At 38.1% G+C, this 20,926-nt stretch overlaps 1 protein-coding gene and 1 long non-coding RNA gene across 44 annotated transcripts in view; one reads left to right on the forward strand and one right to left on the reverse strand.

Moving 5' to 3' along the window:
- Nucleotides 1-20,926, forward strand: part of LOC110346369 (uncharacterized) — an 87,027-nt gene that overhangs the window by 55,725 nt on the left and 10,376 nt on the right. The window lies entirely within an intron of this gene.
- Nucleotides 1-20,926, reverse strand: part of Dlg2 (discs large MAGUK scaffold protein 2) — a 2,046,311-nt gene that overhangs the window by 37,515 nt on the left and 1,987,870 nt on the right. For all 42 annotated transcript variants that reach the window (XM_087212053.1, XM_087212052.1, XM_087212046.1 and 39 more), the window contains one exon: nt 20,717-20,792. In XM_087212053.1, coding sequence (XP_087068179.1) covers nt 20,717-20,792 — 76 coding nt within the window. The remainder of the gene's footprint in view (nt 1-20,716; nt 20,793-20,926) is intronic.

The following is a 20,926-nucleotide window of genomic DNA, read 5'->3' on the forward strand; positions in this document are numbered from 1 at the left end:
ACCTGATAGGAGAAAATTCAACATAGAATTCTTTGCTTAGAAAGGAATCAAAATCACAAGATCCAAACATTCTCAGAATCCCAGATGAAGTCTCACCCCCCCCCCTCCTTTTTTCTACTTAACATTATTTTTGGAACTCTGTATGCTAAATAAAGGCGTATCACTTAGCAGTCCAAATTGAGGAGGCCCAATTCTAGTAGAAGAGATCAGGTAAGCCGGCATAGTGCACACAACTATAGTATCAGCATCCTGAAGGACCACTGTGAGTTCAAGGCCAGCCTGAACTATATAGTGAGACTTTGTCTCAAAAAACAAAACAAGAACAAAAAAAAAGAGAGAGCAAGAGAGATAAGGTAGCCAAGAGGCTCTATAGAAAGCAAGCCTAAAATACTGCAGCTGAAGGGTAGCTGAATTACATATTAGACTTTATGGAGACTCTGATGCACAGTAAATAGGCTGTTTTTCTTAATTTTGTGGCCCAAGATATCTATATCTGGGATACCTTGTCTGTTCTTCCAAGTAAATGTAGACCCGTTCTTTATGATCTTGCATTCTCTCTCCTCCAGCTACCTCCACCTTTTTAAACCAAAACTTCTCCCTTTTGAACGTACTTGAACCATACTTCAAATGTTGTCATATTACCTACACTAGAGGCCAGTGAACTATGGCCCATGGACCATACGTGATTTTGTAAATAAAGTCTTACTGGAGCACAACCATGCCCATTTGGCAGGTACAGTCCATGGCTGCTTTATTAGGGTCACCAATGAAATCTGGGATGATTGATTCAACATTTATTCTTAGGTCTCATCTTACTCTGCTTTTTTATTTTATCTACCCATTAGACATGGTTTATCACATCTTCCTGAAATACTTGCTATATTGAATTCTGGTATGTCCCTGTATTTTTTATTATCCTTCTATCCCTATGCTTTCTTTTTCTCTTTCATTTATCTTCTCTCTCTTTCTTCCTTTTTTCAGTTGAACCCAGGACCTTCCTACATCCTCAGCCCTTTTTTTATCCTATATTTTGAGACAGAGTCTAAGTCACACAAGCTGGTTTGAACTTGTAACCATTCTGCCTCAGCCTGCCATAGTGCTGGTACTATGGGCATGCATCACCATGCCAGGCTCATAAGGCAACTTTCTTACCCAAGCAGTTGGCTTTTATCCACTATGTGACCCTGCTTTTCTGTGATCACTTGCAAAGATTCCAAGTATGTATTCCTCTGCTTATAGCAGATAACCATTGCAGAGAACTTCTCCAGGCAAATTTTCTGTGGAATTTTATACCTTATTTCTGAAACATAATCGCTATTGCTTTATTTTTTTCAAGTGTTTCAAGGAATGAGATTTCTGTGATTTGTCCATGAAGGATTGAATGCTATGCACAAGTCTAACATAACATGTTTATTCACAGGGAATGTGTCCCTCCTTAATTTCATTTTTTCCTCCCCAGAAATGTCAGTTCTTCTGTAATTCTCCATTGGCTCCTCTCCTCTTTGGATAATCACTTAGGTCAGTTTCTGCTGGTCTTACGTAAGTACCTAAAATAAAAGGCAATGTGACCCTGTGGGGCCAGTAGGGGAGATGTAACTGATTCACCCTCATCTGTGTGAAGAAAAGTCTTTCTCTCAAATCTGTGTATTAATTTGCACTAATTTAAAATAACGATGCCCTATCTTTTCCCTGATTCCATTACTGTCTACTGAGGCACTTTTAAGTTACTCATTTCTCATGAACTTTCTCTTAGTAAAGATTTTCCTAATTACTCCAGGCCCCCTTTTCCTTGGCGATTACATCCATTTTTTTTTCACACACCAAATAGATACTGGGCACACATTTAGTCTTGAACTGCTCTAGGACTTGAGTGAGTGAGCTTTCCAGGACTCACAGGTCAGCAACACAGATTCCCAAGTTACTAATACAGTGTGTAAAATGTATTAAAGGATAGAAGAATGCAAAATAACTGCTGGGGAGAGGAAGCTAGGCAGTGAAGGACAGGTGAGTTGGATATTGAAAGATAGTTTACCAAGGTGAGCAGGCAGAAGACAGGAGGCCATTCCACCTCAAAGGAGTTAGCATAGTTCTTGATTTTTCTCTGATAACTCAAAGTGTGTCTTTTCCCCAATGAATAGATTCATTGACGATGGTGATAATAAAATACTTATTGATCTCTTCCTTTGTTCCATTGACAGTACACATCTTGTAAAACATTTAGTACTAATTATGTCATTGAATACAATACAGTGGATCCTCAGTTACAACTGGACTGACATAAGAACAACTTGGGTTAAATAGGTTAATGGAAGATTCATCTGCCTCTTGTTATCTATAGTGTGTACCCAGGTAAACATCCAGGTCTCTGCTGTATTGACTTATACCAACCCTCTCTTGGGAACTGATGGAGTTCATAAGTCAAGGGTCCATTATACTATGATACCCCTTACATGTAAATACACACACACCCACCTACCTCTGTCTATGTTGTTTCACATATACAAGTGAGAAAACTCAAGCTTTGAAGAGGTAACAACATTTACCCAGCTGGTAAGTGGGAGAACTGGGATTCTAATTCAGCTCTAAATGGATTCTGTCAAACTCTAAAGCCCAAACTTCACTATTTTTTTTTTTTTTATGTTTAGACTCTCCTAGGACTTAGCAGATGCTAAGTACATAGAGGTTACTTAAGCAATGTTGGATGAAGAATTGCTTGCGAGATGATTGTCATGATAGGGGAATTGATTCAGTGGCTATTTGCAGGCAGGAATGACTTCGTTTTATAGTATGGCTTGTTCAAATGCATGCCTGTGATGTTACAGGGTGCAGTCAGCATTGTTGTTGTATAACTATCTTAACTACCATTAAATCAGAGCAATGCAGAGGGTAGATAGAAGAGCCTAGTTCTGGCTCAGACAGGCCTGTGCACACTGCTTCTCTGCCAGACATGTTTTTTTTTTGAGAGTCTCTACTATTCAACTCAATGTCTGTGCAACTCTGGGTTAGTTATTTTACCTTTCTAGGATTCATTTTCTTCATCTGTATCATGAATTTAACAACGCCTGCTTCCCACTATTACAACTATTACAATTATTATTACCTGTTCATTATATATGGGGCTCAGTGGTAACTTGCTCAAAGTCACAAGTTGAAAAAGCAAGAAAGTCCTAGTCAGAATGCAGATTTCTGCACCTACAGAGCACAAGTTCTTTCCTCCATTACCAGTCACTTCCAGAAATGCAGTAGAGGTGAACCTACATCTTCTCTAGGAGGCAAAGTTCACAATGTTTTTCTGACTGCTATTCATGTTACTTCATCCCACAAATGTGAAGAGCCCTTGCTTTTGTCTAACTTGACTTATCTTGCTTGTATTACAAGACCAAATTAAGTACACTTTGAGTCACTGTATGTGTAACAGATTATGTACAAAGAGCTTCTAGTTTTAATATATGTCTTTTGAACAGTTTCTGCTTCTGGTACAACTTCCCCTCAAACTCCACAGGCATATCAAATGGGTCCTGGGACAACATGAGAGCACTGGACTGAGAGATTTGAGATCTGGTGTATGTTTTGGTTCACTTCATCAATTATTTCTTGAGCTTCTATGCATGGAGGCTCACGCTAGGGTCTGGAATACTGCAGTGAACTATCAGACAAGATGTTTTACTTTCTAGCAGTGCTAGTTGGCAAATATTTAAGTTAAAAATGCTATAGAACTTAGAGAAGAGACTCCTGGTCCTGGCTCCTCCTTTTTATATGAGCTTAGAAAGTCACTTTCTCTCCCTGAGCTTCAGCTTCATCTTTTGTATAAAGGGAATTAAATGCATTGACCTTGAATGTCTTCACAGCATATAGCATCTACACTGAGAAGATATTTCTTCTTCCTACCTGTCTTCATTCCCTTTCTTCCTCGTTCAGATAGGAGATGTACTCAGCTTCATTCTCTTTGGATGATGACTCAGACTCCAGATCTGACAGTTTGCTCTTTGCCTCTCACCATCTGGTGCTAACTCCATATCTAGGCCATTTGCAGCATTTGTGTCCCAGGAGTGATTGAGGGCAAATCAGTAAGTGTCATAATAGTATTTTTTGTAATGCTGTGCCTGATTGAATAACCCTTACCTCCTGCTTGAATGAAAGGAGGGATAACTTAAAAATAGAGGCAAATCCATTACATAGCTGAGACTTGTGGACCCTTAGCCAGTAACCCCATTGTTAACAGAATGAGTCACAGGGATTAGGGTTCTCAACAGGAGCTCCATTCCTGTAAGTCAGTGAAAGTGGGAAGAGAGAACATCCTCTTGGCTTCTGTCTCAGGCTCTCTGGTCCAGTCTGTGCTGTATCCCTCACTTGAACATTTCCTTTGAGATGCATTTTATATGCTTTATGCAACTGGGCTACATTTTCTAAGACATACAGGGCCAGTAGGGGAGAGTGGATCACATTTATAAACAGGGAGTATATGAGTGGTCTAAGAATTTCTCAGCAGTTCATGTGTTTTGGAAGAGAACAATCAAACACTGCTTCCTAGTAGTGATTAGTAGCCCATAAAAGAACAGATCCTCGTTTGGCCGGGATTTAAATTCTTCTAAAATTTTAGAATGTGGAGATAAAAGCCATGAAAAATGTACACACAGTTCAAGAGAATAAAACACTCTAAAAAATTCCAAATCGTCTTTTGAGAACAAGCCCCTTCCCTGAGCCCTTTCCTATTCATATTCACTTCACAGCCTAGCAGGTTTATTTTTTCTTCCTTTCTTTAGTGCAGCATTGGGGTGGAACCCCAGCTGCTCCCATGCTAGGCAAGTGCTCTACCATTGAGCTACTTCTCCAGCTCCCATCAAATTTATTATTATGTCTTCACTAGACACTAGTAATTGCTGGGTGAAATTGTCACTGCAAACCAATTGCTCCTAATTTCTGACTCTAAAGACAGAAAGAACATGCCATTGTTTTCTTATGTGGACAAGCTATTCACATCACTGTCACATTCCACTTGGGGGACAATGCACTTGCAGTACACAGTGCAGTGTCTGGGAAATAGTAGTGAATGATATTATTACTCTATTCATTCCAAGTCTCAGCTCAGGGGCTCAAGAATGAATATTTTAGAAGAAGCTACTTCATTTGACAACAGTATCTACTACTATAAGATGACAGAGAAATGGGATAACCTACTTCCCTCTTAGATAATTGTAGGGCTGAATGCAATCAGGCATGCAGGGCTCTGCTACTATGGACTCAAGGAATGAACTATTTTTATTATTCTACAATCACTCATTGTTTTTGCCAAACATTGTACACAGGTCTTTAATGGCAAAAAATACCCAGTGTAAACTAGAAAAGGGTTCCACTTCTGGGAAGAGGCAATAGAAAAGCTCACTCTTTCATAAGCTAGCTCTTGCTGAATGGGATGTGGGCGGGGTTTAATTCTCCACCTGTATCCCTGTGCAAAACATGACTACAGTAAACACTGGGGACACAGACTGAGTGGTGTGTGATAACTGCCATAATGGAGGTTGGAACAACTGCATGCAAGGGAGCCGGGGAAGCTTTAGAAGGGTCAGAAGCATGGTTTAGGTGGGAATTAAAGAATGAGAAGGAGATTGTCAAGTGGAGAAGTGCCCAGTGGGGAGGTGCACAGCCATCCCTGCCTCCATCCTTCTCTGTTCCATGGGAATGTGGAATGGGTGAGAAGCTGCAAGGACGCAGTGTGGGAATAAAGGAGGGGAGAGGTGTAGGGGCAAGTGAGGGGATGGGTGAGAAAAATACACAGTTGGAAACCCACAAATGTGAAGGTAGAGGGAAGGGTGAGGCAAAGGAGGTGGGGGCTAAAAAAGATCAACGTAATTATGTACATGTATGAATCTGCCAGACTGAAACCCATTAATCGATATAAACAATTTTAAAAAGTTAAAAAATAAAGGAAGCTCTGTTCCTTGACTATGAAAACCCTGTCAGTTACATCTGGTCCTACTAAATATTTACTTCTGTGCAAGAGAGAAGCATTTGGATTAAAAATCCTGAAAAAGAACTGTACAGCAGATAGAAAAGTCACAAAATCTACCCACCAAAGTTTAGGCACATTCTTCTACTTACTATGCTCTTACAGGCTACTGTAGATGTTAAGAATGAGAATTAGAGATAAATGGATAAAAGCTTATTCCTGGGGTTTCTCCACCTGCAGAAGATTTAAAATAGCACGTTCAGTGTGGGTGGGGGCTGCATCGAGGTGCTGCGGTGCGCTGCTCCAGGCAGAGCCGAGGGAGCACAGCTGTGCCCTGCAGTGAGCCAAGGGGGTTGGGGGCTTAATCACAGTGCACAGCCCACAGCCACGCAGGTTGGCGTTGTGGTACACCTGAAGGCCCAAGTATTCACTGAGCAATTTCAGGGTCCCGGTCTCAATGCTAGGAGCTGGGTAAGTGGGTAAGCAGTGAGACATGAGACCCAGACAGAGCCTTCACCGTGGTTCTGCAGAGCCTGTACCACAGGCAAACAGTGGTGAGGGAACAGAGTCTTCTGTGACCCACGGCAGGCAGGTCCACCGCCAAAGGCACTCCACCCAGCAGCCACAACTATGGCAGTCTCATGGAAAAAGACCTAGTTTTACTAAAACATCACCACTTATAGTATGTAATTCTGAATTTTGTTGTTACACGATAATTTTAACTTTATAGAGGAGAGCTATAAGCCAATTTTGTGTTTATATTTAGATAATATCATTGTAAAAAGATTTATTTAACACTGGGTGGAGGGGCATCCTGAATGATGATTTCCCTCAAAAGAGGACCCTATATAGAAGTCACCTTATAGGATTGTTTTGAAAATTTAATGAAAAAATTCTTTAGCAAAATGTTTGGCTTAAAGTAATCTTGAATGTATGTTAGTTTTATTGTCAGGGCATTTTAGAAATACTGTCAAAATAAAATCCTTTATTTGCTGAATGTGAACGGTGCCTACTGCTGAAAAGGGTATAGATTTAGTTCAGTTAGCTCTTTAAAATCAACTGGGAGGTGAGCTGCTCTTTACCTTTAATAAAGCAATTATCCCACTAAGTAACAGTCACAGGTTTAGGTTTGTCATTTTTCATCTGTAGTTCCAAGGGCCTGCTGGGGGGGAGGGGTTCACAGACTCTTTCTCCTTGAATGAGGAGTGACCAGGTTTGTCATTCACCTTATACTCAGGCCACAAATTCAGTGAACTGCTAATTCTTTATGGCAATTAAGCACAAACCATTTATAAAGTGAAACAGTAGATACTTGGGGCCTTCCAGGAGCAAAAGAAAGCTATTCACATCAAGAGTGCCCAAATACTAGCTTCAAGTGAGAATGAAATACTTACAGATATTCACAAAGTTGTGAAAACATGAAAGGCAAGTGGCACATCTGTGAGCTCTTTACTTCTTGTCAATGAGAACAGCTCTAACGTACACTGATAAAAGCTTGTAAGAAGTTTGAGAGAGGTGCTAGGAAAGCCCTTACTTTTCAGTTGTCATCCAAAGTTCCTATAACTCTATAAATGAATGGAAACTGCATTACACAGTTAACCACGACTAGCAAAGATAAGATGCTTCCACAGTTTCCCTGTTGTTACCTATGTGTACACACTTGGCCCGTACTGCATAGGAAGGACAGAGCTATTTTTACCTCCCAAGAAAGGAACTCAAATACACAGAATGGGATAAATCGTAATCCTGAGTCATGACATACTTTTCATGCTTTCCCATTAGGCGATAAATCCATGGTACTTAGCACATTATGATAGATGAACACATAGGAAATTGGAGTGAACTACACATGGATGATTTTTGTGAAAAGTGTAATTTTGATTCAACAATAGCCTTCATGTTATGACTGAAGGTTAGTGTTTCACGTCTTAAAGAAGCACATGTATTGTATCTCGGTTATAAGTTTCATTTTACAGAGGAGTAAGTGGCCTGTCTCAGATGACATGGCCAGTGGCATCGCTGAGGTCACAGTACTAGGTTTGCTGACTGCCAAAGAGAAACAGATCATATATCCAGAGTGCTCACTTCAAAGGAACTCCAAACCTTTCCCAGACCCTAAGATGTTTGCAAAGAGCAAGGGCAAAGGCTTAGGCATCCTTGTTTTTCTCAGGCCCTAACCTGGTGTTAGACATGAAAGGCACCTTGTAAACTACTGTTAAGTAAAGGAAACAGTACAACATATAAATATTCATGTGCCTCTAAAGAACAGTGTTGAGCTGTATGACTGCACACAGGTCACTTATTTCCTCTGACCCTGCCTTCTCATCTGTGAAATTGATAAGGTCCAAAGTACTCTGCAAATATAAGAACTGATTTTCTATATCCACAAAAATTTCTTAACTCCAGAGGAGAACTGGACTTATCACAACCACCTTTCCAGTCTAGAGGTGGTTTCAAGCTTTTAAAAAGTTTATTTCATTGACAATTTTACTTAGTCTGCAATGTTAGTGCTTGTGTCTACATGCCCCCTCCCCCCAAAGCCTCATGCGGTCATAGGTGGGGCTTTTTCAGAGGTAGCTGGATATGGAGTGTGTGATGCTGGGGTCAAGGATGTGATACTAAGGGTGCGAGGGTGGGTAGCCTGGATAAGATATAAAGGACAGAAAGACGCTTGTCACTTGCTACACACTGCCTTCAGCCTGCTGTGAACTCCTTCCCCTCTGTGAAGCCCCTCTGCTATGCTACTCTGCCTGGGAACCAGCCAACTATGAACTGAAACCTCTACAAACTGTGAGCCAGATAAACCTTTGCTCCTTTAACTTTGGGTGTTGGGTATTTTGTCTCAGCAACAAGAAAAGTAACTAAGACAATGTGTAAGCTGTTATAGGACAAAGCAATTACCTAAGCCAAGTACTTCAGTTGGCAGGTGGGGCAACAGTAAATGCTTGAAGACAGGCCTGAAAGAATATACACATTTTAAATTGCTCATCTAGGCTCTGTCAAGTTGATTCTCCCTTCTATCATTATCCTAGTGGGCATAGTTACTTTGCTTCATTTGCATGACCCTTATCCATCATGTGTTCACAGAGGGTGTGCTTATTTGTTTTGTTTTGTTTTTTTGGTACCAGGGATCGAACTCGGGAACTTGCGCTTGTGAGGCAGGCGCCGGAACCACTGAGCTAAATCCCTGGCCCCAGAGGGTGTGTTTAATATTCTCTGCTACAGGCCACTGCCACCTGTGGCCTCCCTTCAGTTCCTATGCTGTGATCTCTGTGATTCTTACTGAGTCATTTCAATGCCCTCTTCCAGGTGCCTCCCTCTTGCACTGCTCCCAGGTATCCATCATCCCTCTTCCCAGCAACAAAACTCAACCTCTTTATTTACAAGCATCCTGCTGCTCCTTTGTCTTATTATCAACAGGACTTTGCAGAGGAATATTCAATACTCTGTGGTACTGGGCCCAATGCTACATTTACACCCTTTTCTCCCACTGTCTCCTTGTGTGTGTTCCAGTCTAGTGTAGTACTTCATCATCAGATACACTTTTTTTTTAACTTTTGCTTCTGTTTGCTAAGTGTGAAAATGCACTTTATTCTACAGTTTTGAAATCTTAATCCTAATTTAGACTTGGCTAAAATGCTACCTCCTCTTAGAACTCAGTTGGTGTCCATCAGAATAAGCCTTATGTCTCCTTTGAGTCCCCACAAAGACTCTACATATCTTAAATGTTTCTGCCTAGTAATATAGGGGTGTGTCTTTAATGTATAGAGAGGAAACTCAAAACCCTAAAAACTTACTTATTAAAAGGAAAGGAAATAACTGTACCAAGATAACCTTCCTCTAATGGCAAGAATAAATTGTTCAGTTCCCTATTCACAATTTATAGCAAAAAAAGTGGACTGCACCTTCTATTTTACATAACTTTTCTCTTAACCACTTTCTTCATTCTTCACTCACATTATCATTAGTTGAGTGCTGTGAAGTATTTCAGCCCCTAAATAAATTGTGTTCACTACCTTCAAGAGACTTGCAATTTACTCTCTAGATTTTATTATAATTGACAAAAGAGTGTCAGAAAGAAACTACTGGCTCCAGATCACATAATTATGAAAGTTAAGAATAGGATCTAGGACAGCCTAATATCAGAATCTCAATTTTTTTTGTACCAGGAATCAAACTCAGGTCCTTGTGCTTGCGCAGCAGGCGACGAAACCACTGAGCTAAATCCCTGGCCCCAGAATCTCAATTTTTCCCCCCACTCCTCATCTCTGTCTCAATGAAAAGACAAAGTAATTAGGTATTGAACATTAGGAACATACTGGAAGCTATTGTTGAAACTCTTTTTAGACATTACATGATCTGTCATAAAAAAGACTTTCTACTCACATATAAACAGTGTACTGTTGAAAAGAGGCAAGACATACTAATTTCACTTGATACAAGTCTGGATAAAATTCCTGTGGTGAGAAAGTTGGATGATGCGACAGTCACTTCTACATCTTTATGTATTAGCATTGCTGTTTTAGGTTCCATATAGTTAAAGCTTTTGTACAGTGAACAGCACTTCCACAGTGAACAATGTGATTCCAGGTCCTTTACTCCAAGCCAGGCTAAAGGAAACCCTGTAGTGAATCAGAAGTTTTTCATGAATGGTTCCCAAAGTAGAAATGGGATTGAGCCAAATTATCTGAATAATACTGAATAGTGGGAAGAAAATTTCACAAAGGCTTATGTTCTCATCTGATGCAACTATACTTGTTAATTATATAACCATAAATTATACATCTATTTATATTGTTTTATCCCAAACATCATATCACTATTTGAATGGATAGATTTAGCTAATAACATCTAGAATTAGTTCATATACAAGACTTTTAAATAATCAATTTGTTTTACTCACATAAGATCTTATGTTACAGTGTAGAGCTCAGCTCTGCCACTCATATGGTACTTCAGTTCACAAACCTGGTCACAAACTGAATTGGATGAGAACTGAATCACATTCAATGGTTAGGTTCAATGTTGACTTTATGGGGAAATTTGATTTGGTTTTGCCCACAAGAGTCAGGGTGTGGTAAGTTCTTCTCTCCTAGCTACAAAGTGAGCAAAACATGCTTCATGTAAGAGGGTGCAGGGCAAAGTTTTGGCAGGGTTGCCTTTCTCTGTGTTGTGCAAAAGGGGATTTAGAATCCAAGAAATAAGTACTATTAAGAAGTTGCTCATTATAACATCAATGGGGAGGTGAGATGTGTGATGTGTCTGTATGTAGGGTGGGAAAGGGGCAGAACAGTACTTTGAAGAACTTCACATATATTATCTCTTAATATGATTCTTGTTTTTACATATGGGGCAACTGAATCTTAGCTATGTTATTAGTTCAAAAGAAGGTCATTCTTTCTACTATGCCTGTGCATCTCAGATTTTAGCATGCTTATCAGAATCTCTAGGGAGTTTGCGAAAATGCCCCTTGCCAGCTTCTGTCCTCAGAGAATCTAATACCATGATTGGGGTTGACCCTGGGCACCTCCATTTTTAATCAAAGCTAAAGTGGGTGCTGCAGGTTGCAATTTTTTTCCTGCTAAATCCAGTATTTTCTAGTTTCTTTTCTCCTCTCTATACCTACCCTGTGGTCCAAGGTCAGGCTTTCTCTATGTGTCACCTGTGTTATGGACTTGGACTCCTGTTCGCTCCCTTTGGAAATTTATTCCACCTTGCCACAGAGTGATGTTAATACTCTAATCTCACCTTTACTGAAACCCTCCAAACAACCAAGGCGCTGCATGATCTGGGTCTTGACTTCCCCTCTGCCTTATCTCCTGACACTTGAAGCTTTGTACTTAGGCTTTTTGCCACACTTAGGTAACATTAAGCTTCACTGGCTTCCATGAGCACACCGAGCTCCTTCCTGACAAACTATCACATCTACCAACAACATGCTTTTCATCCTTTTACACCTCTTTAGGGTTAGGGTTAGGTTTAGGGACTATTTATTATTTACTAACACTCTGGTCTCTAGAAAATATTTTATTACCCCTATATTTCTATTGCCTAAATCAGTACCTGGCACCTGGTATAACATCAACAAATATCTTAAGCGGAAAAGCTTAAAAAATCTGAAAACTGAAAACCTGAGAAAGGAGAAAAGTACAAAGAACAAGTAAATTTATAATGTTTACCAACTCCTTCCAAGATTAACTAAATAAAAGCTTTTGCTTAACTAGGGAATGAAGATAACATTGGATTTCAAAAGTATTTTTAAAATTTCACAATTTTTGCATTTTTTATTTCCTTCTGGGGATGAAATTGAGCAAACTTCCATGTAACATATGCAATTTTAAAAAGGTCTTAAAATATAATGAAGCCGAAGAAGGGAAAAGAATTATAACAAAGTAAAATACATTGTAAAGTCTGGATATGTGTATGTATGCACAAGAGTGTGTAGTGGACAGATTTTGTCAGTTATACACTATACTAAATTTGTATATAAGCGTGCAAATTAACTCGGTAGTTATGACAGCAGTACTTTTTGGACTCAACAGGGAGATGACTACTGAGAAATGCATATGCATAAGAATAATTAAAGAACACATGATTTATTCTCCATGCCATCTCACAGACTATCAGTTTCCTTATCAGTAACTTGACAAGAAATGCACTATAAGAAGTACATGAAATATAGTATACTTATTCATTCATTCAAAAATAGTCATTGAGTTCTCCTGGCTGTCAGTGTTTCGATAGGACTCTCCTCACATATGCCAGAGGCAGACCCTTGTTTGTGGGCTCCTCAGAAGACTGTCTTCAGGGAAGCCACTGGCACGTCTTTATCAGGTAATTATCTATGTGCTGCTCAGGTGGCTTTCAGTGGACAGAGGAGCTCAAGGTTGGGACAAATGTAATTATCACATTTGATAGACAATATAAAGATTTAGCACCTTTCCCCAGGCCGTGGTAGTAACACTGCAGAATTCCCTGAACATCTCTCTCTTTTTGTTCTTTAGTAAAAATAAAAGTACAAGTCACGTGGTATAGGGAAGGAATCAGAGAGGAAAGACCAGAGCCAGGAAGCCCAGTTAGGAAGTTGTTAGAGGTTGTGAATAGGAAAGTAACAACAAAGGGAGGAGAGTCCTTTTCTGAATTTTTGAAGAAAAATCTTGGCTTCCTAATGTCCTGTGAAGTGGTTGTGTGGCTTTCCTCTCAATCCTCCTGCCTTGATTTCTAGGTCACCTCTGTATATTTGAACTTTTCACCTGTCTCTTGCCACCTACAGGCTGGCTCCATTAAGGAGTGGTTTTCTTTTTGTTGTTTTTGCTATTGTTGCTTTTTTGGTAGGGGAGTAATGACTGTTCTCTCAAAATGTCACTTTGAAGCTGTTACCAAAAAAAAAAAAAAAAATCAATCCTCATAACTTATCCTGGTGAACCAAATACAATTTCCATCTTGCTAACTGTCAAACTGCTTTTTTGATAAACAACACAATGGCAGATTCTGCAAGCAGCTCCCAGAGAAATCATTCTCAGATTTTTAAAAAAAATCTGTAAATAACACAGTAGGAATCAATGGCCATATGGAAAATTCCAAGAATCAATGAAGTAAAACTAAAATTTCTCAATGCCAGCTGCAGTTTGATTCAGGGAGACTACTGTCACCCCAGCTCCATGTTTCATTTCTGCCTCCCTCTCTTCATAAAGAAGCTCAAGGCTTTGGAATATACACATTCCCCATTTAATGACCTGTATAACAACTGTTGGGACTTATGATTAAGGTGTACTGTTTGGACTTATGTCTTGTCTTTTTTTTTTTTTTGGTACAGTTCTGGACATCTTGTTTATAAGGCCTTTGTCTTTTTTTTTGTACAGTACACCTTGTTTATACAGACTGCAATTTTTGCTGATTGTACTGAGCAGTACTGTAATTTTATGTTCTGTTATACATTACAGTAGTGCATGTAAAAGTTATGCAAATAAAAGCAAACTCATCAAGCTAGAGTTTCCTTTGACCATTTCTTTGTTCTGAATATTGTACACACTATATACAATTCCTCATTTAGAGACCAATTCATTTAATGACCTGGTCACAGCAGTGGAACTCAGCTATTAAACAAGAAATGTTTGTAAACTATTATTAGGATTACTGGCACAGATGTTCAAGGATGAAAGCCCTCTGATTTCTTTCACAACAGTTTCCTTATTTTGTTTTCCTATTGCCACTGTTGAATTCAGATTTTGAGATCTCACACCTAGAGCACTACAGTAGCTTTCTCCAACATCATCCACAGTCCTCTGTCCTCCAGTTCCTCCTGCCCATGGTTATCAGATTGGTCTCTCCATATCCCACCTGTGATAATTCCCTTCTTTTTCTCTAAGAAGGGAACACTGAATAGGAGTATATGTTGAATAGACACCTTGTTAAAGGTGCAAACATGAGGGTTTTTTGTCTAGGAGGACCTCACAATGCAGTTATGTACAGGCAATGATACGGTTACATTCACTGTGCAAATTCAGAGAAATCACTAGGTCTGATTTGGTCACAACCCTTCAAATTTTTCATTGTTTATAGGGCAAAGTACAAGTTTTCTGAAAAATATAAAGCATCAGAACTGACTTGAGTCTAACTTTTCAGTTCTGAGAACTTTTACTCTAGTATATGTACTGCTGAAGCAACCCGAGACCTTTTATTCTTTTTAATAAACTCATCCATGCAATGAAAGTAAACCATACTTTGTTTCCTACTTATCTTGTATCCTACTCCCAGCTACCTTCCACATTTTATAAACTTTACAAATCCTTTCAGCTCCTTGCCAGTTCAAATTCTCTCAGCTTTTAAGCCAGAGCCTCTTTTTCCTTTGACCTTAAAATAAGTTCTCCGCCTTTATTTTATTATTATTATTATTTTTACTTAGAAAGCAAATTCTCTGGTCCCTTTGTTTGGTATTATGACTTCCTGTAGGGACTCATTCTGTCCTCAGAATACTTGTTTCTCCAGGCAGGCAATGATTACTTGTCTATCCAGTCTATCCATCTACCTTCTCGACATCTAACAAGATTTATTAAATAACTGAATGAACATGTTTACTAAGACTTGCACCTTCATTTTGTTTTTTATAGTCCACAGTAGAGGAAATGTGTAACTATCTGGATCTTTACAATTGATACTCCTATCATTTATCGTTGATGCTATATCCCAGCCAGATGATAAATAGGATTGTGTGTGTGTGTGTGTGTGTTTATGTATATATGTCCTACCTTACTTTAGAAGGGATTTACAATGCAAAAGGATACTTACATACACAAACACATTTATTTCATGTTGCTGATATTAGTAAGGCTATTGATAACTCTTCTATAATCTCTTCTACATATATTCATCTTCCTTAAGTTATAGAAATTTAAAAATAAACCACACCTATGACAAAGTTTAGCATAAATCACTAAAGTTATTAATTTTGCAATGCAGAACACCTTGTCTCTGAAGAGTACACAATTTCCTAGACCTCAGAATGGCTGGTGCACCAATTAATCTTAATTGCCAGTTTGACTGGATTAAGAGACTTCTGGAAAGGTGATTGAATCATGAGGATGTTATACTCATGAGTGAATTAATCCACTTATGTTCATAGCTGAATGTGATCACATAGGAGATAGATCACTGGAGGCTTGCCTTTGGAGGGTACACCTCTTGCTGGTGCTCATTTTCTGCGTACTACTTCCTGGCCACCATGAAGTGAACAGCTTTGCTTCACCACACCCTTCCGCCATGATGTTTCTGCAGGTAGTAAAGCACAGGCTGATGAGTCCTTGAATGAGAACAAGGACTCTATGAGGGATTGGACTAGAGGCCATGGGTATTATATTCTACTGAAAATTTTGTCTTCATTTCTCGATGCCTTGAGACTTTGTTGGAGGGTGAGTTTAAGAGATACAGACTAATTGCTCTGGCACAGAAAAATTCAAGATAGTCCAGTGTTAAGGCTGTGGCATGAGTACTGCTGGCTACTATTAGCCAAATTTATAGCAAGAACCAAGAGCAAAAAAAGAGAGCAGAAAAATCTGAAAACCTTATTTTTTTCCCCCAAAAAGAACTACATGTAAATCTGGGGCTAAAGAAGGTGGGGTTTCTAAAAAGATTAGTGCCATTAAAAAGAAACCAAGTATTTTGAAGATGTCTTGAGTGCACCTTAGGAATTGATATGACCCACCCATCACAGGATCAGTGTAGAAAAGTACAAATATTTCATTTGAGAGGAGAGCTGCTTGCTGAGTTCCCCACACTAGAAGGGCCATTTAGGGAATTGGTTCCCTGTAATTCATTTCATAGTGCTCAACTATGAAGGCATTCAGAGGCTGCTACAGCCATGTTTCAAGAGGGCTTACCTACTACTTGAGCTAGTTGGCAGACTTTTGCATTCTGTATGCATGAAAAATAAGCATCTAATCAATAATGCTAGAGTTGTGGGGTCATGGAGACTTCCACCTAGATTTCAAGGAAGGCCTGAGAGCCCAGGCAATGTGCCCCTGAGAGAGGGTTCATGAAGCTGTGGGAATGAAGCTGTGGGGACCCTAGGAAGTCAGTGATGCTGGGAACATCTACCAAAGGAAGCTATATACAGGTTGTGAGCAAAGCCAACTCAAGAGAGAGGCCATGTGGCCTCCAACCAGTAAGGCCATAGGAGTCAGGATACCCAAATCATCAGGAAATCACATTTTATCATTATGTGCCCCATTATGTGCTGGACACAGAGGTGCAGGACTTGATGTTTGCCCTGCTGTGTTAGTCTTGCTTTGGTCCTATTTCTTTCTATCTCCTTGTTCATCCCTTTTGGGGTGAGAATCTTTACCTGGTGCCACTGTATATTGGGAATATATAACATGCTTTTTGAATTTGACAGGAGTTCAAAACTAAGAGTTTGCCTTGAGTCTCAGAGGAGACTTTGGGCTTGGACTTTTGAGCAATGCAGGAACTGTTAAGATTTAAGGAAGGGATTACTACATTTTAAATATAGAATAGTTGTCATGTTAGGTGGAATTAATTAGTCATTGTGTTTATTTGGAGATTAAGTATGGTTTAAGGAGATGTAACTAGGTGTCATGTTGAAAACAGATGGACTTATGTCATTTAATCTTAGTGTGAATTTCACTGGATTAAGACACTCAAGAGGTGATTGGGTCACAGAGGTGCTATACTTATGAGTAGATTAATCCACTTATGTTCATAGATGAATGTGTTATTGGAAAGTGGGTTTCAGTTGAAGGTGGATCACTATGTGTGTGCCTCTGGAGGGTATATCTCTTGCTGGCACTCATCCCTTGTGTACTGTTTCCTGGATACCATGAAGTGTTTAGCTTTGTTCCATCATACCCTTCTGCTATGGTATTTCTGTCTTGGAGCTAGCTGAACATGGACTGAAACATCTGAAACTGTAAGCCAAATTACATATCTCCTCTTTTAAGTTGTGGGTGTGGATACTGTGTCCCAGCAACAGGAAAGGTCACTAATACAGGTAGTAAGGAAAGTAATGAAAAAAGTTAGAAGAACAATGAAACAAAATAAGAGTGATTAAGTTTTTACCAGAGTCTGGTTTGAACTCATTAAGAACTTCACAGACATTCCCAGAAAGACTTGGCTGCATTGACATCTGGGAAATTGTGATGGTGTTAAGGAAGCGCTACCGTATAGATGGCTATTTGGATTTTAGGGATATAGGTAGCCTGAATCTATCTAGACTGTTGACACAATACTCCACTTTTCTTTGCATATGTAGACTCTGGCTTTGTGAAGGTATACAGAGTAGATAGAAAGCCTGGGCATTTTCAAATGGTGACTCTTGGATTTCCTCATGGATTCTTGCAGAATACATCGAAGATAAAATTTGTTTTGACATCCCTGATAGAATTCACAGCTGTTAATTTGCTTATGAGACCCAAAGAATAATGGTGACTTAATAATGAACTGAAACCAGAATCTAGTTATTGATCCTCCTAATTTACAGTCCCAAACTTCACTTCTCAAATGATTACTCTTCTCTTTCAATAGCAGTTCAAGTCCTAGAATTTATATTTCTATTAATTAGTAAATACTTAATGGTATTTATTATATACCATTAAGTATGCCATACATATTTTGGCTTTACCAAAAAGGTATCTGGTCTCTTACTGATGTTATAAGTCTAGGTTACATTTTGTATCCTGTATAAGTTCTAACTATGTACTATCTGATACATGGCAGGTATTCAAGAAAAATTTTTTGAAACATATCAACTATATACATGAAACAAATAGATCTATTCTTACATTCTTACCAGGAATCAGTCAAAAATCCTAGCCTCTAGTAATTAAGTAGTATTTGAAAGGGTTCTATGCCATACTATCACAAACTCTCATTTTCTTTTAGAATGATTCATAGGTTTAAATGAATTTCTATTTCATGTGGAAAGTAAATTATTATGTAAATTACTGGGGTTCATAGTAAAATCTCTACCTAAGATACCAAGGATAGCATTGTGTGTGAGTCTTAAAAGCCTTGAATAATGTTATCTTTCCTTGTTTTTCATAGGGACATCTATTGAGTATAATTTGAGTTTCTGTGTAATATTCATAAGCTACAATTATTAGTTTAGGCAAAGGAAAGCACATGGAGAGAAAAATAGCAAGAGAGAAGGTAGAGTTATAATACAGCATTAAGATATTATATTATTGCCCATGTGATACAGATAATATTGGCCCTTCAAAAATATTTAAAAAGCTATGAAAATTATTAGCTAACATCATCTAATGGTAGAAGATTGCATCTTTCCTCTTAAAAGTTAAGAGAAGACAAAGATGGCTGCTCTTGCCACATCTACCCAACATTTTATTGGAGGTTCTAGCCACGACAATTAAGCAAAAAAAAAAAAAAAGTCTTCTATATTGGAAGGAAAGAAGTAAAAATCTCTTCTTGCATATAACATAGTCATATATACTGGAAATCCTAAGGAATCCACTAAAAAACTATTAGAACTAATAAGTGGGTTCATAAAGGTAAGATATGACTGATATACAAATAAAAACACATGTCCACAATAATTACTCAACATTTGCAATGAACAGGCTAAACGTGAAGAAAATAATTCACATTGGAACCCAATCTTTCTCCATATACAAAAACTAATTCCAAATGGGTCAAACTCCTAAGTGCTATGAAACTTTTAGAAGAAAATACAACAAAAATTTTTATGACCTTTAGTTAGACAATGGTTTCTTAGCTATAACATCAAAACATTAACAAAAAGATAAGTTGGACTTCATCAAAATTAAAAACTTTTGTCAAAAGACAACTCAGAATGGGAGAAACTGTTTGAAAAGCATTTATGTGATAAGAAACTATCAGACTAATGAAGAACTTCTACAACTCTGCAACTGCAACAACAATGCCTACATTTAAAAATGGGCAAAGAATCTTAATAGAAATCCTCAAAGAAGATATACAAATGGCCAATAATACATGAAAAGATCCTTAACATCGTCATTAGGGAAATGAAAATCAAAACCACAGTGAGATGCCACTTCATGTCAACCAAGATGTTTGTAATTAAAAAGATACAGTATTCAATAACAAGAGCTGGTGAGGATGTAGAGAAACTGGAACCCCTCAAACACTATTAATGGAAATGTGAACTGGTGCAACCACTTTGGAAAACAGTATGCTAGTTCCTCAAAGTGTTAAGTATAGAGAGAGCTATCACATTGCTGAGGGGACCAGCAATTTCAGTCAGGTTATATACTGAGTGAAAATGAAAACACATGTCTACATAAAAATGTGTACACAAATGTTTATTGCAGCATTACCCATAATGGCTAAAGATTGAAAACAACACACATGTCCATCAACTGATGAATGAATATATTAAATGTCATATCCATACAGTGAAATATTATATGGCAGTAAAAAGAAATGAAATACTTATACATGCAAAATATAAACACAACTTGAAAATATGTCAAGTGGAATAAGTAGCTATAATATATAGCCATATACATTATATATATTATATAATTCTATTCATATGAAATATCTATAGGGACCCATAAAGACAGAAAGTAGATTAATGGTTGTTGTCCATGGCTGAGTAAGAGTGGAAGGTTGGAGAAAATGGAATGTGACTGCTAATTGATGCAGAATTTCTTTATGGAATTATGAAATAAGTTTAAACTGGCTGGTGATGGTTGCGCAGCTCTATAAATTTAAGTGGGTGATTTATATGCTATGTGAATTATATCTCATTAGGGTTATTAAGAAAAAGTTGTACATGAGTGGATGTTTCAATTTTGGTGATTTGTTAATTCTCTCCTTTTTTATGTCTGTCACAACAATCCATATATTCACTTAAATGATATATATGTATATTTCCATGACCACTGTCTTAACTTTATAATGTAAAACAGATAATATATTTTGATGACAGATACTTTTTATGAAATTCAACCTTTTAGAATGTCAATTTAAAAGAATAAAAAAATGAAAACACCTAAACTATATATTTTCTTTTTCATTGTAGTCATTACCTTGCTTTCATCAATACATCATTTATCCTGACCACTAGCATTTCCCCCAGTACTTAATATATTTATAATAAATCTAATCACAAATGACAGTACTTTCAGTGATACATTTATAACAGTGTTCTACTGTCTAATGAATCCATAATTTGCTACTGCAAGCCTAAATGTTAATCATTATTAACTCTATGGCCCCTGAGAGAACATAATGTTTCTATCAGATTGTACTTACCCCTTTTGAATCAATCACTCCAGGTTTTGCATTAAACTTTACTGTCTTCAATCGGGCACGTTCCTTCCTTTCCACCCTAGAAAAATTGGAAAATAAAGAGTCTATCACATGACAAAGTATTTATGATGAAATTCTTTATTAAGTGAAGAATACCTTTTTGTGTTATCCTTACAACTCAAAGAAAATATGTTCTAAAATATTTCTCTTCCT

This window comes from Heterocephalus glaber, unplaced genomic scaffold (assembly GCF_053883595.1).
Source record: "Heterocephalus glaber isolate CG9 unplaced genomic scaffold, H.glaber_assembly_v1.0 deba00001429, whole genome shotgun sequence".
NCBI lineage: Eukaryota > Metazoa > Chordata > Mammalia > Rodentia > Bathyergidae > Heterocephalus > Heterocephalus glaber.